This window comes from Agelaius phoeniceus, chromosome 2, assembly GCF_051311805.1.
Source record: "Agelaius phoeniceus isolate bAgePho1 chromosome 2, bAgePho1.hap1, whole genome shotgun sequence".
Taxonomy (NCBI): Eukaryota; Metazoa; Chordata; class Aves; order Passeriformes; family Icteridae; genus Agelaius; species Agelaius phoeniceus.
Window position 1 is genome coordinate 99,988,776 of NC_135266.1, and position 19,357 is coordinate 100,008,132.

At 42.8% G+C, this 19,357-nt stretch overlaps 1 protein-coding gene across 1 annotated transcript in view; it reads right to left on the reverse strand.

Annotated features, from left to right (window-relative positions):
- Positions 1-18,304, reverse strand: part of ALCAM (activated leukocyte cell adhesion molecule) — a 115,284-nt gene extending 96,980 nt beyond the window's left edge. The window contains exon 1 of the mRNA XM_054628141.2: positions 17,920-18,304. Coding sequence (XP_054484116.2) covers positions 17,920-18,019 — 100 coding nt within the window. The 5' untranslated portion in view covers positions 18,020-18,304. The remainder of the gene's footprint in view (positions 1-17,919) is intronic.
- Between the last annotated feature and the right edge of the window lie 1,053 nt (positions 18,305-19,357).

The window sequence follows — 19,357 nt, forward strand, 5'->3', positions numbered from 1 at the left end:
ACAGGAATGAGTTCCACTGAGCATTCCTGGCCAGAAGCCAGCTAGGCAGCCACTGCTCCCCCAGGCACCCTGCAGCAGCACTGCCTCAGGTGCAGCATCAGCATTTGATAGAGGGACAATCCCACCCGGCCAGGATGAGCTGGTGATGGCAACAAACCACAGTTTCACTCAAACACCCTCCTCTCATCTCTGCAAAGGGCAGAGCTCACTCTTACATCCCTCTCCTGTCCACACAAGACTTTGAGAAGGTGTCTTGCAGTTCTCCAACCCCTTTTGTATGGCACAGGTACCTCTGAACTGATGTTCCACAAGGTAGCAACAAAACTAGAAGGAAAACTGCCTTGCTGACAATGCAACAGAGCAACACCACCATAAATCAGCTCCTAGCACATCACCACAGCTACATCCTTCCACACCAGAGTGCTGTGCTCATTCCAGGATCCTTGCACAGCCCCAGGCACACTTAGCACCCCAGAAAAACACTGCCAAAATACACCTACCCTGCAATCAACCCCCTGCTCATGAAAGAGCTGGTTAAACCATCTGTGTGATCTGGATTCCCTAATTTGTGCAGAATTTGGGGCAACTTGAGAAGATGCATGATCTTGGAGAACAGAAAAATAGCCCCACTAAACACACATAAAGGCTTGACAGAGAATCGTGCCAATCAGGCCAGAGGAGGTTGCTATTCTTAGCATTGCTTCTAGTTAAATAAAGACTTCTGAGTTAAATAAAACTATCAAGTGTACCTAAGAAATTCTTTCATTTTCACTGCTGCTTCAACTTGCAGCTGGCAGTTGAGTTTCTCAGTGAGATCCTGGGAAGAAGAAAAGAAAATTCTACAAACTTAAAATGACTGGACATTGCCAGAGATTCAAATGTTATGTATCACTTTTAAAAACAGAGGTGCAGTCAGAACACTAAGTCAATTAACAAAAATATAATACGGAAACAGAAAATGCATTTAATGAGAGTCTGACTAATGCCAATTAAATGCTCTTTGAAAAAAAGAGGATGCCTGTGATACATTATGATTCAGAAACTAACTGGTCTACGTAAGCTAGCCTTGAACGAGAAATAACAAATTGTTGTGTTAAATAACTATAAAATTAACACAGACCAAGAATGTTTTTTCTTAACTTAAAAATGAGGAAAAACTCAACTGGTAACACTTAGCAATATCAGGAGATTTTACCATGCTCATGGAGAAATAAAGAAAAAATACAAGACACCCAATTTTGTCGCAGACATCTTTTCACTAAAAATCCTTTCTTAGGATTTTTTCCCTTCTGAGAAGCTGAGGCCTCAGAAACAAAATGTAAACAATGGTTATCTGCTGCTGTGGAATGCAACAGGTGGATTTTTGATTGGCCCATCTTGGATGTTTATAATTAATGGCCAATCAAGGCCGAGCTATCTCGGACAGAGTCGGAGAGAGTTGCCTTTTGTTATCATTCCATTCTATTCTTAGCTAGCCTTCTGAAAGGAAACCTTTCCTTCTATTCTTTTAGTATAGTTATAATGTAATGTATAGATATCATAAAATAATAAATCAAGCCTTCTGAAATATGGACTCAGATCCTCATCTCTTCCCTCATCCTGAAAACCCCTGTGAACACTGTCACACAGTTTCATCAAAATTAATTTTATCTTGAGTAAAATAACCAAGAAGTACAAATAAATCAAATAATCTGGCTAGGGTAGCAACTTGATCCAATGATTTTGGATAACTGCAGTTTCAGATACTAGGAACTTAAAAAAAAAAAAAAAAAAGAAAAAAACCCCAGGGATTATATTGGACAAAAGATTTTTAAAAAAGATTTCAGTGAAGTAAGCTATGCAGAGGTATGCAACTCTGAAAGGATATGCTGCCATCCGGCAAAAAAACAGAATCAAAGCCTGCATGAGCTTTCAGAAATACCATCATAGAAGAGTCAATAATCAAACACCAATTATAGAACATTTGTACAAAAATAAAGGAGGTACCTCAAAAATAAGAACATGAAAGGTTGCATATAAACAGCAAACACTGTTCTTAAAGACTGACAATTTTATGGCATAATGCACTCACAGCCTGTCACCAGCAGCAAATAACTTCTCCACACAAAGAATTCAAATCCTTGTTGAGAACATTGGAGGAAAATAAAATCACGAAAAAAAGGAAATTTATCCTTTGTTACCCTCCCACTTATCTGCAAATTCTGAACAATGATGTGGCTGAACTAACCACGCAGGGATGCAAGCATTCTTTAAACTCAAAAAGCTAAAAGTAAAGTAACTTATGCTTACAAGTGAAAAAAAAGGCCTTTGACTAATGAGAAAATGCACACCATCATCTTTGTTGTGGGATGAATGTAAATTGAGCTTAGAAATTGAAGGGCTTGACCCTCATCTTTTGGAAGCCACTTTAAAAGACTTCGGGAAAGAAACATTTCTCCCTCATCTCCCTAAAATGCAGCATGTAGAAACACATTGAGATAATGCATAGGCATTCAATGAAAATTATTACAGCTCCTAACCTTTGCTAACAAGTTTCAGGGCTAGGTAATTGATTATAAAAATGAAACTGCATTTACTATTTGCTAACTTCTGATAAGCAGCAGCTATATAATTGATTCTCCCTTTCAGTATGCAACCAATTGCACTGGTATGAAAGACTGTATGTAGAACACTGGGATTTTATTTAACAGTTTGTCTCATTGCCTACTTTCCCCTCTATGAATAAAGACTGAACTAAAATTGCCATAAAAAAATGATGTGGACTACTTCAGTGTATTTAGTGTTATTACTGGGTAAATGGCCTGAGACAAAATGAGATGCAAGGTTATCTTAAGTTACTACTTTTCTGGGAGGAAATCTAGGAGTCAGAAGCAATCATTAGTTATTGTTCCACAACTCTCCCAAGAAGATCTGTCACGGAAATCTGGCAAATCTCATAACCCTGTGTTTCTGTATCTCCAAGGCATAGTTTGGTAGACAAATTCTGATTAATTAGCTGCATCAGAATAGTTTGCTAATATAAACATAGCTCTCATCAGCATGTGTATTCCTGGCAGCATAACAGTTCTCCCTTCCTCCTCTCCCTTGCTTCGCTTTTGACAGTGCAGTCTGCTCATGTAGCACATCTATGCTCACACCTGGGCTGGTGTAGAAGCACTGGGGAAATATGCATTATATTCTTTGAGCAAAGTCTGTTGGACAGCTAGCCCTGAGAACTCTACCTAATACTTATCTGATGTGTTTTGTCTCTAGATTGTCCCAAAACTCCTAAAGCTTGTGTTTAATGACCCACAGGGAGAAAAGAGCAGTGTTCTTTACCCCTCTGCATAATCACCTGCTGGCCTAGAGCACAAGGCTCTCCCCATGGTCACTCACACAAATAGGTCAAGGCAAAGGACTTTGAATCCTCATCACGTTCACTTCTGACTGAATGGTTCCAGAAATTCTGCAGAGAGCTCCTAGGTGTTATTTGAGACCACAGATGAGCCTGTGATTAAGAGTCACGGTGTCATGCTATCGTAGGCATAGTAAAAGAAAGACAAAAAAAATACTTGCTTAAGCCCATTCTTTCTTTAGACTGAGCACAAGTTCAAGTAAAAAGCCCCATGCCTAGAGATCAGTCATCCACTGACATGCCTGACCACTGCAAAGGGAACAGAGCACATGCTGGTCTTCAATAACTCCCACATTATCTCAGTAAATTTTCTATAGGTCTTGCTTCCTATCACAGCTGTATGCACTGAAAACCAAGATTTTACAGCATTTTATTTATGTCTAGACAACTTTTTAAGTATTTAAATCTCTTACAGCTAGTCACAGTGATCCTTCCTTCACTCACATTTTACAATTTTCCAGCATAAAGAAAATGGATGTCCAGGATCTGGAACATCCTAAATGATCATTATTCACAACAATCTAATAAAATATGCTTCACTGAAACTTAATATTGAAAAAAATACAAGCTGAAATTAAAACTACTCTGGGAGTTTATTTTAAATAGCAATAACAATAAAGCACTACAACATCTTGTTGAAAAGTGGGACAAAACCAACACATGAATGGGACCATAACTGAATTAGTCTACACTGCAAAATAAACAAGTAATCATCACAGGATTCGATAGCCATGCATTTAAACATATCCTAATCCCAAAACTAATAAGAAGGCATAACTATAAAAATAGATCTCTCCTGTTAAGTCTCATAAAAGTCACAAAACTGCAAATCTGCTCTAAAGGATTTTCTCACATTTTAATTAACTATCATAAAAATATTGTGATGAGATAATCTCAGTTTATATAGAAGCATTTTCTCCATTTAAAATTACGCTCAAGAAAGCTTAGTAAGCTGCCTATTCCCTGCTGACAGGCACAAAAAAAAATTATCCATTCTTATATATTCATTTTATAGATGGGAAAACCATGTGTGTGCAATTTAAAAACGAAGGCTTTAAAAAGTCAGTCAAAGAGGTGAACTTACATCAAACTTGGGAAGACTGAACTAGACCAATTCCCTACCTGAACTATTTCTCTGCAAGTCATGATAGCTCAACATGCCCTGCAAGGATCAGAAAGACACTGTGACTCACAGACAGTATCCAGCATCTTAACAGCCTCTACACCATCACTTTGGGTTTATTGTATCCTCCCATGCCCCCTCTGCATGGGTCCTGATATTTCTATTCTAAACATTAGGTCCTTAAGAATCTAATTAAATACTCAAATAATTTCAAGCTGGGTGTTCAAACCTGTGCCAGATCATGACCCAAAACCATTGTTTTAGCCTAATTTCTGTATGTGGTGACCAAGCAAAGCTACTGTTATAGGTCTACAGCACCTGTCAACTACCACAAGCTGCTTCTCCCCACCTCGGTCCAGATACAGCATGAACAGGCTTAGACCAGAAAAGTGGCTATCTTGCAATTTCAGTAGCAGTGGGTCATACATCTGTATTTAATACAATATCCTTGTTAAACAACTAATGTTACATTTCTTCAGAACTGGTAACAATGCACTGTAAGAACACGGGCTGCTTCCTTCCAGGAGTGAAAATTTCTTGACCATCTGGAATGCCCCCAGTGTAAGGTGAGAGTCACTCCACAGAACATCTGATGGCCCAACAGGACAGACACAGACATTTAGGCCTGTCAGTGATTATGCTCAGCACATGACACCCTTTCTCTGGCACATTACGTCATGCACCAAGTCTCTTACAATGACTAGAAGAAAACATTCAGGGTTTTTTCCTCTGCTCAAAAACCCTGTCAGTATGAAGATCTTTTCAGTTTATCCATCCTGCCCCTAGATGGAGGAGGGAGGCTGTCTAGAAAGGGTGAGTTAGTCCAGGTGGTTGCCCTGTGAGCACAGGCCCGTGTGCGCAGTGCAGGAATGTGTCATCTTTGCCAAGCCCCTGTGGGAAGCAGAGATGGCTTCCTGAGACAGGAAATAACGCTGAACCACGTGGCTGACAAAAGAGGAACAACAGGGTGACGTGGCAGCAACACGATCTTTATCAAGAGGGACATCCTGCTGAATTACTGCAGGTGACAGGAAAGGCTGTGACTGTCAAACCCAGGGGAGCACGTGGAGATACAGACAGGGGAGGCCAGGCACTGCCTATCTTGAAATTGGGTTCCCCCCTGCTCCTCTCTCTCAAAATACTCTGCTCAGGGGCTCTCCTCAACCCCACCACTTTCCAGAATGCTTTCTGCTCTCCTGTCACAACTTGTTTCACTCGCAAGCCCAAATCCATCTGCAGTGGGTCACTTCTGTGCAGAGGGCTTCCTCCCCCACCCACGCAAGGGGAAGAGGCAGCACACGTTGGCTGTGCCAGGGCCCTCTGCTTCCTTCCCCCTGACACGTCCTGCCTGCTCTCCCACCCCAGGCTCTCCACCACCAACACACTTCCCACCGTCTCTGCAGCAGCTGGGACTGTGCCAAGCCAAAACCAAAAGCTGGGCTCCCCTCAGACTCAGCCAACCATGCTCCAAAACCCCACCCACACGACACACTAACCCCACACACACCAGCTACAGCTCCTCCTGTCCCCACGCTGTCTGTCCCTTCTGTCCCAGCTTCCCAAATGACACTGTATCCTTCCCAGTCTCTGCGGCAGACCTCTTACCATGATTTTGCCATAATATTTTTTTTCACGGGCTTTAGGGATATACCTGGTTGAATATGTTGGAAGTAAGTTCTTTGCCTTTAATTTGGCTCTGCCACTCTGCAGAAATGCTGATCTGTGTCTTTGGCCCACTACTGACAGCAAACTTCTCTCTCCAGTCATAAATATTTGCTTACAGAACAGCAGCAGAAAAGTGAACTTTTAAGTATGCACATTAATACATCCTGTCAAAGATCCAAAGTGCTGCTGTTGCAATCCTGGATACTCCAGCTTTAATTGTTCTCACCTCCAAAGCCTTCACTCTCCAAAGCCTACAAAACATAGAGGCATACTATGTCAATGACACAGTGAAGTTAAGCAAACAATATGCTAGCAAAAAAAAAGTATTTTCTATTTCTCAGCCTGAAATGTTCTCAAACAGCTTTTGATGTTCAAGTGGTATTTATAAATCCAAAACACCTCTATTATGTTCTTTTGTTTCTTTAAACAAGAAATTCAGATCTTTTCTCTTAAATTTCAGCTGCCAAAAGAATAAAAATTGGTGGGTAAGAACTTAAGTAATCTTTGCATCTTTTTCCCTTTCCTATGATTTAGAGAAGTCAGGTTCAGACTCCCCTAAAAATAAAATGGCAGTAAAGAACAGCTTTAGCTTCCAACTCGCTATACAAAAGTTTGAACCTCCACTCATATGTCATCAGTAGATGAGATCACATGTGGCAATATACAAAATACAGCACCTAGAAGGCATAGTTGAAGCCACACAAGGGTTCAATCCAAGGCTAAATCACGGATGCTCCTCAGCTGCAGCAGTAGCTGGTGGTACAGGCTGACACTGTCAGGCTCCCTCCAGAGTCACAAACCACTCAGCCTAGTCCCTCCCTGCAACAGAGGGAAACAGTGTCTCACAGGAATTGCTACTCCTGATGCAAATAGGGACCTCCTTGAGCTTTCTGACCTGGACCTGTGCTATTCCAGACCTGATCACAAGACAATCTCCCTGTTCCAAGCCTTGCATGGCAGAGTTCAGCCACCCTGACACTGGGAGAGCTCTTCAACATGCAATTCACCTGCTATATCTGCAAATATAATTTGTACAAGATTAAGCATTCTAGACTCACCAACAGCTTGTTTGCAATAGAAATTACCAATGATGTGCATCCATTGCAGAAGTAGACCATACAAAATTACCCAGCCTTGCAGTAGCAACCAAAGCGTTACCAAGCAGCCAAAGGCCGTAAAGTGTCCATTATGTTTGAAATATAGTTCAAGTAAATGCCATAAGAAACATACATAATTTTTTCACCACTAAATTACCAGAGATCACTCAAATCCTTTCAGATGAAATGCACACTGTAGTGCTTCCACTCTGACTTAAGAATCCAAGAGTGCTGACATGTCCAAGGGGAAAGTGGCTCTCCTAAGCCACTGTCAGTCCCAGTTTACAACAGCTTCTACAACTATCCCTGTTTGAAAAGCCTGGCATATGGTGCCACTTTTTTCAGAGAATACTCATCAATTTCCTCTTCCATTAAATTAGATTTAAAAAACAAAACAAAAACAAAACAAAAAAACCCCAACACAACAAAACAACCAACCAAAAAAAAACCCTCAAAAAACCCCCATCCAAACCTGAATCCACATCCAGTCCTCATTGTTCCCTGATCACAAGGAATTCAAGAAACTCTGGTCTTTTTTTTTTTTAACTTTCAAGTTGCTGTTGAGGAAGATAATGGAAAACTGTAGAGCTTAGCAGATGGAAGATTTAGGTCATAACCTCACACCTGGAATTAAGCCTTAATAAAACTTTTGGTTTTGTAGTAGCTATCCCTCCCTAATGACAGAGTAACAGCTCAGCTCTAAAGAAGGAAAAGAAAATGCAAAAAGCATAACTAGAAGTGACTTAAAAGCCAGCTAAAAAAACCCTTTCAAACATCATGAAAAGTTTTAACAAAAAAATAAAGGTTTTCATTGAAATAGTCCCTTTTAAGTTTCTATTTTTAAATAACAAGGTCCCTCAAGTTTTATGTAGAGTTTATCACGCTGTCACAGAACTTGCAGTCTGTGAACCACCAACTTCCTTGTGTGGTTATGAAAAAAAAAATCAATCTGTACTGTACAGTATGTCCAAAAAAGTGCATGAAGATTTCTGTAGCCTCATGAAATTTTTACATATTTTGAAAATATGTACTGTACAGTATGTCCAAAGAAAAAAAAGCATGAATTCTCTGTTGCATGAAGAGAGCCTCCTCAAAAGAAGTCAAGGTCCCCACATGCTCAGCGCTCTGCTCTCTCACACTTCGATGAACAGCCTTCCAGAACAATTGCTGCTGGTTACGGATGATGACACCTCACAGGAAGACCAGAAATCAGTTGAAACGCAAGTAAAAGCAATCTGTGGATGTTACTTTTGTGAGTTGGAATCCATACCTAAAACAAGGCATCCTACCATACCAAGAGGGCTAAGGTTTTAGCCCTTTACATACACAAATCTTCCAGTGTGAAACTCATATGTGGCCTTCAGGAGTAACCATAAACTATAAGAATAAATAATTTTGAGAAACAATTTGAATGTATTACTTCTGTCCAGAAAAATTAACAACCTCTTGGACTGAGCCATCGACATCAGTCTTCAAAACTACTCCCACCTTTAAAAAAAAATGGACTGAGAATTCCAGCTAGAAATTATTCACCTGCCTCTCCTCCTTCTCTGGAGGCAAACATCGCTCCTCCCAACACCCACTTCTTTCTGGACAAAGCTGCTGGCAGCTCACACTCAGCCATTCAGCATTCACTACAGAAACACACTGTGTTATTCATTCCTCTATGCCCTGTGCCACTGATGCAATGGAAAGACAGCCAAAGACTGTGAGCATACTGGGTGTGCTGAAGCCCATCTTTCCTTATCACTGCTGTACTTGCAGATGGACATAATGATGAAAAAGTGACCCACAGAGGGCTTCGTGCACCATTCAGAGCAGAAGAAAAGTGTTTCTAAAGTAAGCAGATAGATCTCTGCAGCAGGTCAGAGTAGTAAGCATGCCGCCAGCAAAAGATGGGAATTTCTCATGTGCGAGAGGAATAGAGATCTTTCCCCTCTTACATAGCAGAAATGAAACAGCCACCACAGACCTAAAAGTGACAACCACTACAGGGAGTTCTTGCCAGCTGGCTCCTGAGCTCCATGCTGTCCAAGAGGAACTCCCAAGCTCCCCACACTGAGCTGTGCTGCCCTGGTGGCTGCAGCAGCCCTCCAAGGCCCCCTTGGCAGGATGATAAAGCCAGCAGGCTCTGCAGAGCCTAAAACTGCCAGCATGCTCCAATACCCAGCTACGTTCCCACAAGACCTCCAAAAAAACTACAATTCTCATTTCCCTGCTCCTATCCCTTTGGCTCTCAGACAGACACAAAGCATCTCTTTAGCCCCTCTGATACACCAACAGTTTTACACATAGACCAGAAAGTTTGCCTTCCTTCTGGCTGCAGATACCCAGGGCTTAAAGCTCTTTCAAGATAAGGAAAGAACTTTCTTATGGAGCGGGCAATACATTACGTTAGGATGCATAGAAGATGCCAAAATATTCTGTGAATCTACCAAGGAATGGTTAACCTGCCTCTATATCCACAGTAGTCACCTTTGCAACATATCACTTATTTCCCACTATCTCAAAGTTTTAGACTACTCCCCCTGCTGCCCCCAGAAGCTGTGCAGAAGTTTTGGATTTAACATCCCAGGGTACTTAAAGTGACAAAAAATGACCCACAGACACAAGGGAGTCTGGACAAAATGCCAGAAACCTGACCCTTACCAAGTCTGCAGGTGAGCTTCCAGAAAGCACACTCCAAGATTCATATAGACACTTTGGAATTTGCTGCTGTGGGGCACCTCACATTAACTGGGGTTAAATCTTGAAGGTAAAGGACTTAAACTTCAAAGCTGAAACAGAACATGTTGCATCATTCAACAGCAGCATGATGTGCAAGGTCAAGCAGAACCATGGAAGAGTCATCCTTCCAAAAGTCCTGTTACAGAAACCATGTCAAGAGCTAAACTACTGGAGCAAACCATTTTCTGAAAGTCTTAAATATTTAACAAAACAAAAAATATTGGGGAAAAAAAGTGCAAAATACAAATTCATGCAATGCAAAGCAGCTGTCAGTATTTACTCATACATTGGTGGCTGTTTCAAATGACAGGACTCCATTATTTACTGTAATTACTAGAATTACTAGCAGTAAAACTCTGCATTACTAAGTTCTTGCAGAAAAACAACAGTAAGAAACATAATTCATTCAAACTGGAAGCTGCTGGGACACTCATAACACTGATTTTCTTATTGCTTCTGTGTGTAGGCTGAGTTCAAGGTTAGCAGCAAGTTGTGCAGCAGTTTGAAAACTGAAGAGTAATATCAAAAATTCTTGACAAAAATCTCAGTCATGAATTATATTTGGAAAAATTATCCCCTCGCTAACCTTTAAAGCTGTCAAGTGTAAGATGCAAATGTTTTCTGGATTTATATCACCAGTTGTCAGGGCACTACTTTGCTGTCAAGTGTCAGAAATTTCCACCTTCCCCAGTTTTAGAAAGTAAATCGCATACTGGGGTGTCCCTGTGTGGATTTTAAAATAATACATGCCCTATCATCCTCTCCATATGCAAGCATGATGTGCTGTATCAAGAATGAAGAAATTGATTCAGCATTCTTCTCTCTTCTGAAGTTACATGGCTACACTGCAGTTTCCCAAATCCTGCCTGAATATTCCATTTGTCCTTTCCCTGTTCCATGTGTGGTTTTGTAGACAAAGGCCACTGAATTCACCTCTACTCTCCAGAACAACGAGAATAAACAAACCTTTCACCATCCAGATTTTATCTGAATGAGTCAGAGTCCACTTTGCTAAACACACACTGCTTTGTACATTTCATGAAATAAAATTACATGGCGAAACTGATAAATGCATAGATTAATACTCCAGCTATCTCATCAACTGAAAAATCATTCAGAAGCTGCAATTAAAAGAAACAGCATCTCACAAATAATTTTGAGATCTCATAGTTGCCTTCAATTGCCCATTTTTAAGTGTATTTCAACCCATGTATTCTCTGTAAGGTATCCAGTTACAGACGATTAAGTGAACACTTACCATTCCACCCCAGAGATAAACTGTGCCAACCCTCTAAAACAGGAGCCTTAGGAATTCTTCCTGGTCAGCATGAAAAATTCACTCAGCTCAACAGTGAGTTCTCAAAAAGTAAATGCTTACATTTTCTAAAAATAACAAGCAAACAAAAACACCCAAACAAACTCAGAACCCACCCCATCAAAACTTCACATTAAAAAGCCAAACCAACAAAACCGTGAAATAAGTCAGTTTTCTATAAAATGCCACACTTAAATCAAGCTGTATACAAACTACATCTATTTTGTTCTCCAATATCTATGGATATTTTCTTTAGTTAAATTGGAAAAAAATTGATTAAAAAATGCAACTTCTGCAGCATACAAAATGATAACAGGCATTTGTCTGGGATTCATCTGATTGAAGAATAATGCTGAGTTCATTACAAGCTTACTTGAAGGTGACCCAAAGAGTATTTTTTTAGAATTCCTGTTCTTTATTGAGACTTCACTATTAGTTTCAAAACCATCTGATCAGAAATATTATTTAAAAAATTGAAGTATTCAAGAAAAATATAAAGTCCTAAGTTTACAGAGCAGTTATCAACTTTCTGAATGTATGCTTTTCTGTGTTAGAGACATGGAAGGGGTTAAAAGCACACACCTAAGCTGGCTTCTTGAACAATGACCACGTTTACAGAATGGCATACATATTCCACTTTTCCTTAAAATAAAAAAAATCCTGGAAGAACTTACTGAAAAAAACAGACATTTTTAAACAAATGCCCTACCTAACATTTTACTGGAAGTTCTAACTTTCCTCCCAGCACTAAGTCTGGTACAATAATTTCCTTATCCTGTTTGTAGCCTATTTCATGCCACACCACTCTTGGCCCATTTGATCCATGGAAATACCCTCTATTTATTCTGATTCTTTTTGGGCTTCTCCATGATTCTCACCAGCTGCTTCCCTTGACAAGAAAGTGTCACTTAAAAACCTGATTCGGTAGTGTATCCATCTGAAACACCAAAAGCCTTGTAGCAAAAGAGAACTATCTCTAATTGAGTCATCTTTTGGGGTTTGCCTCGTATGTGATTTAGATTTGGCCTTCCTTCCCCTTCATGCAACAGGAAGCCCATGATGAAAGTTAGATGCTTTCAGTAACAAAGCCTAGCATGATAAAATACTGTGGAGAAACAAAGACTTTTAATATAACTTTCTGGCTGAAGCCAGAGGTCTGGGAAAAGCTGAGACACGCTGCTTCTAACAGTAAGGTAGCAGAGCTCCCTCTATTGAATTAGCTGCCAATATCTCTTCAAAGCTTTAAAGATGCCAACTGTGGTCAGAATCAATGTTCTAATAAAAACCTAAAACCTGGCAGCCTGGGCAGCTGGGACCCGTCATGTACACTGTATGCAAGAGACAGCTAAGGGAAGGGGAAAGCCACCACACAGAGCCCATGACACATGCCAAAGTGTCACTGCCTGCCAGGGCACCAGCCCTGGGGACTTCTGCTATCCTTGGCTGCTGTTTGAGAGTTTTCCATCAGGTCCCAAAGATTAACGATGCCAGGGCATACTACAGATGGCGCTACCACAGCACAAAACACAAGAGCACAGGTTGAGCTTTTGAAGTTTTTCTTCACAACAGGGGTGTGAAGAAAACAGAGTACACAACAGAGTACCCCCTAAACAAAATATATGGATATACAGACTGCTGAAACACTTATTAAATCACCAACTTCACTTTTTACTTCTTATCAAGGGAATGGCTTAGTATTTCCACTGCTGTTGAAAGCACTTTGAATGCTTTCTACCCAAACGTTATAGAACTGTTCTAACCCCTGATAACCTCTAAAAATCATACCCTGCAGGTGCTCTTTTTCTCTACACTCTTTTATCAATTTCTCCCATTTTTTAACTCCCAAAAGAAGCATATCTATTATCAACAATAAAAATACTAGTTCAGAAGAAGCAGCACTGTTTTAACAAGCAAATATTTATTTGCCTTTCTGGAGACCTATATCCATGATAAAAAAAGCAATTTGATCTTAAGCTAGGCAGAAATTCCTCAAAAGAGCCAATACTGTGGAGCAGTAGATTAACATCCACTGGTGTAGGAATGATTGTGATTCAAGCCATCCTCAATAAAACACACTGGGAAAGACAAAGGAAACAAAAGCAGAGAAGAAAAAAAAAAGGAAGAAACTTGATCTGATCACTGCCAGCAGTGGATTGTCAGATTACAAGGTGCATTGCAATCTCCTCTCTAAATGATGAGATTCATTTTCTAGTGTATTAATGGCAGAAATGTACAGCCTCCTTTAATATTCATCCTGTTCCCATTAAAGAAAATATACCGAGATAAAGAACATGTAGGTCAAAACCTTGTCTTCTGGGAAGATAACACTCAACCATTTAATATTAAGGGGAGTTGTTAATATTCAGGTTTTCCTGGAAAAATCACGTTCTGCTTAAGTAATTTCTAATTATCACTCACAGCATTTACAGTTCCTTAAGAGTCTCTCATTTGAGCATCAGTGAATGGAAGCATAACTATTTTTCTTGAATACAGAGGAACTTGAGAGAAATCAGAATATTGCAACAGGTCTTCAATTCTCTTACAAACATGGCCTTGCAGTTTACACGCTTTTCAATAAAAAAATGACTGTGTTACCAGAGGAAAAAGCTGCACACCAGCCAACTAAGAGGAGCCCTGAGTAGCACTGAAGACAGAGCCTGAAGATTAGAAGGTTTTAGACATGGTAAAAATCTATGTATAAAGTCAAGCCTCCTATCAGAGCTGGCAGAACTAACCAAGACCATACTACGACACCATACTATTACAGATGTGGAGAAACAGTTTCAACAATCAGCATGGTAGTATTAAAAAGCCACAAAACTCCCATATGTGAAACAGCAATGGAATAACCACTGGAGATCAGACCTGGAGCCAGCTTATTTGTGATCATCATGTTATGGTCATAGAGTACAGATCACAAGAAGGGAAGACTGAATATTGACAATCTAGTGTTAGTAAGACTGAATATTGATAATCTAGTGTAAGGAGATCCAATTACAAATTAGAGCTCCTAGAAACTAAGCCCATTCAGTCTCCCCAGGGTTACTAGGCTCAAAGTGCATACAGAGAGGTGGGGCTCCTCTGTAATCAGTTTTCTACAAGCAACCTGCTCTAAATACTCTCCAGAAAGTCCTCTGGTGGTAGGAACCTAAAAAAGCCCATGATAGTGTGTCACGTATGAGCAGCCAATATATTAAAGCTATTGCTGCTACAGAAATGCTCGTTTTCATATGGCTTAGAGGGATCTCCTATGGAATCAGGTATGATACCACGGAAATCTGCAGTGAGCACTTTTACCTCTTAAGACTATAAAGCCCATGGCTTAAGTAAGATACTTGCAAGAAAATAGAGTTTTAGCCTAATCATACAGATGTAATTTGCATTATGTAAAACACTTATCCTATTTTATTTTCCCCTTTATGTATCATCTTGCATAAATATTTAGAGATTCTGTTCCCCAAAAATTTCTGCTGGCAATAAGTCAACAAATGAATTCTACTACAAAGAAGATAATATATAAACCCAGGATAAATAATTTTAACAACCCAGGCTACTTTCAGGAAGAAGAATGGATGGTATTGCAAGAAAGGGGATTACTCTTACAGAGGTTGGAGAGTGAAAATAAAATATCCTGAAATTAAATATGACTTGTGACAGATATAGTTATTTCATGAACATAACAACATATATTTTCTTCTACAAAAATCACCTGGCTGAAATTTCAAGTATTTACAGACCTGGATGATTTCTGTTGTTGCCCTCTGCCTTCTCAGTGCTACAAACCCAACAGTAGAGGGGAGAGCACAAGAAAAGTAGTTTATGTTGGAAGACTTTCACATCAAAAAAACCAAACCCCTAAATATATCAAATGCTTCCCAAAGCAATCAATCTAACAATTAAAACTCACTTAGGACTGAGTCTGGTTACCTGTATGTTAGGCCACAAATACATGGCACACTGAAGCATATACACGTGGTGCAGATGTTTTCTGACTTCAGTTTCAGAAAACCCATGTGAACTCCAGATCTTAATACAGAAATCCAGTTTCCTTTGCTCAAAGTCATACCAGATATAGCAGGGAAAAAACGCAGTCAGAAGTGAGAACACAATGAGCGTCATGAATGAAATGACATGTTTCAGTCTCACTAGGCTTAGGCAATACTGGCAATATGTAACAAGCCTAGTAATAAAAGGAGAGACTAAGAGCTTCGTTGTTGTAATCCACCAAAAAGCAGGGGGAGGGGGAAAGGTCATAATTAGCTCCTGATTAAAAGTTTATTTTCTTTTCACATACAGCCATTCCTCTGGAGATGTATGAGATTATAATCCATTTTCTCACTTATTCTGACCTAGAGTCAGTCTCTTACTGCCAAATGTGTACTTGGACCCCCTCTCTCTTTTTAAGATGGGTATCTTCCTAAGCAGTTTATTCTGTGAAGAAACAAAACCAAGTTTTCTCATATGCTTTTAATACCTCATCTACTGCTTTCCATATCCCAAGCTCAAATGGAACTCCCAAAAGCCGAGCACCATGATGGAGTAATACATCCATAATTTGTTAAAAAAAGTAGCTATCATCTAAAATAGATGAGTTAGCAAGGGGGAAGAACCAGTAAAACTACAGTAATATCAAGACCTTTCCATAGCTATTTTTGCATGTAAGTATCTTTTAATCTTTTATATTCCTCAGAATAAACAGAGAAGTAGAGGCTTAAATCTACTACTGGGCTTTCCAGGCATTTCCAGTACTGTAGGGAAAGTTTGTAAGCTGAGGTGGGGCTGGTTTCTCCCCACACACATTTCCTTACGGTTAGTCTGAGCTTCTCCTTGACGGGCAAGGAAGGAATGAAGAGCAGAAAGAACAAGTTAAATGGTTTTGCTGACAGCCTATTAAGATCGTAGGTAGTCAAGTGACATTTTTTTTATAGAGCTCCATCAACACAACCTTTGAGATAAAATATTTTATGGTTTCACATTTTCTTCAAATGGAAAATGTAGACAGACACACAATCATCAAGATCGTTTTGTATCTACTCGGCTAAATCTCTCCACGGAGGCAAAGTCTTGCTTCTTAGAAGCTGAGGTGCTTATCCCTCTGATAATCCACATGCCTTCAAGATTTCCTAAAATGAACTATCTTTCCTCAAGACTTTCTCTGCATCACAGCAACCAGTATTCTTTGTAAGCTCTGCCACCAGGACTGGTATTTATTATGTCCAACAGTGATTATACCCTGTGTTTGCCAAAGCAAAAGCCAAGCAGCACAGCCTGACACACGGCTTACGGTTCCAATATTGCTGTTGATTCTGTCTGGAGCTTTTTTACTATTCTATTTGAAATTACAGATTCAGCAGGCTTGCTTTACTGTTGTAGCTAGTTTTCAGTTTTCCACTTGGAGCTTGTAACACACAAATGAAATACACATAAATCCAACATAAATACACCTAGTGAAAAAGGTCTGCTCTTCTCTTTCATTTCGCCAAAACCATACTGGCCGTAAATGGTTAACTGGAGAGCACGTAACAACCAGGCAGAAGCCAGGAATGAAAAACCACCAGCAGCTCCAACACTTCTGCAAACCCTCCGTTGTTGCAAAGGCACATAGAGGCAAAGCCATTTCTTAAAGCAATACAAAATTTTACCACAGGCTGACGCTCTTTCTACAAGAATAATGAGACGGTCCCCGCACTGAATGCAGAACTCCTCACTTCACAGCTTTTCCCTCAGACTTCACTTTCACGCTCAATATTTACAAAACAAAGCCTACAAACACCTCATAGCCAAAATATTCCCAGAACAATTAGGATATTTAGCACTCTCTGCGCCTTCCTACTTCCCCAGCGCCTCTCTTCTGGAGCGGTTTTACGGGCGGAGCGGGGAAGCGAAGTTACCCACGCGATCCCGATCAGCCGGAGCAGCCTCAGGCACGCAGCGCTGCCCCAGGGGCTGCCCGAGCCGGGGGCACCGACAGCGGGGCTGCCCCCGCCGCGCCCGGCTGCCGGCGAGTGCCCGCCGCGCTTCCGGCTCCCAGCGGCAGCGGAAAGCGGCGGGAGGCCGCCGGTCCCGCGTTGTGCCCGCACGGCCCCGGGCGGCACTGAAGGCGCGGAGGGCAGAAGCGGCTGAAGCGCCGAAGTTGCAGGCGGCTCGCTGCACAGACGTGCCGCTCAGCCTGGAAGTGAAAGCGGCACCGCACCGGGGCTCGGCTGCCGCTCCCGCGGGGGCAGCGCTGCCCGGCGGCCGCTGACAACGCCTTGGAGAGACCCCACCGCCGCTTCCCACGGGGAAAGATGAGACCAGCGCGTCTCGATCCCCCTCATCGCTGGGGCAGCTCCTGCCTTTCCCGCAGGAGAGACGGCATCCGCCGGCGCACCCTCGGAGGGTAGGAGAGGACCGCTCTCCTCCAGAAGCGCAGCGGGGTGCGGCGGGCACCACCGGCCGGGAGCGGCCCCCGGCGAGCAGAGAGCCCGCGGTAGGTGCTGGGGCGCTCCGGGAGCGGCGGGCGGGCACCGCCACCTGCGCCCCGGCCTCCCCTCCACCAAGTTAGGCGCGGCCGGGACGGCGCGGCCGTGGCCACCGCTTCCCGCGGGCGGGCGCTCACCTGGGGGCAGGCAGAGAGCGGCGAGCAGGAGGCAGAGCAGGGGCGGCAGCGGGCGGCGGCGGCAGGAGGCGCAGGCGGCGGCGGCGGGGGGCTCCATCATCCCGCCTGCCCGCGGCGGGACCGGGAGGCGGCGGCGGAGCGGGGCGGCGCGCCCGCGGGGGCTCTTCCCTCTCGCACCGGAGCGCGGCAGCGACTTCTCCCTCGTCGAGGCCGGGAAGAAGCAGCGGCAGCTCTCTCCCGGCGGCGGGAGCAGCGGTAACTTCCCGGGCGCGGGCGGCGGGGCGGCTGCTCTCCCTCTCGGCGCGCAGCGAGGAACCACTCCGCACCGGAGCAGGTGGCGGCTCCCTTCTGGCAGCCGAGCGGCGCTCCAGGACTGAGCGCAGCGGCGGGAGAGGCGGAGCCGGGCGGCGGCGGCGGCGAGGCTGGCCCGGCCCCCGAGCCCCCGCCCCGCCCGGAGCGCGGCGCGCAGGCGGGGGGAGCCCCGCGGGCAGCCCCGCCGCCGCCCCGCCCGCTGCAGCCGCCCCGGGCGCCCGGGACCTGCGGGCCCCCAGCCCCGCGATGTGCCGCTGCCTCCGGGGCGGCGCTGTGCAGGCGAGGGGGCCGCGGCTGGCAGGCATGCGGGACAAGCCGATCCCCCATTCCCCTACTCCTGCTTCGCTTCTGCTCGGTGCATGGGCTGTTTTCTCGTACTGTGTTCAGGATGCGTGTTGGTTACGAGTATTGCAAATCTATAGCTAGAAAATAATGAAATAATAATGATAATGCTCGTTCTGTTTGGTGTATAGAAACGTGATTGTTCCTCCTCTGAGCCAAAATAAGGAACAAAAGGGAAAAAATTAAAAAGCAAAGATAATAACGATCAGCTTAATCTGATTTAATGGACATAGCAGAGGACTGGATAACAGGAGAGAAGCTCACAACACTGTGGTTGCATGAAGAAATGCACTGCAGGGTGAAGAGGGATCTTTCGTCACTTGTGGAAGTCGGCTGCCCTAAAGGTGAAAAAGATTCCTCATCAAAGTAATGTAATCCAGAAGCAGCGCTTTCATGCACAGTGCTCTATTCTCCTCCTGTTTCGGTCTGAGTAAGCAGTGCTGTTTCACTGAGAGGGAAATAAGCACGCTGGAGCCGCACAGCAAGTTTCTCAGCTAACAGTTCTGCATGATCAACGTGTAGCCCACGCAGTCATGTGAAGTAGACCTGATGTCCAAAATCTGAAATATGAATAATGCACGTAGTTTGGTCTTTCCAGAGGGACTTTCTAGTAGTGAAATCCAAAGTGTCAAGTGCTCTATCTAACTTCACCATGTGATGATTTGAATTCTTGGACGGGAACTTCCCCAAAACTCCGGAAAATGAAAGACAAACTTAGCCAGTCTGTTGTGGTATTTTCAAAACAATTTTCTTGAAGTCTAACAACTAAAAATACTTAAACATT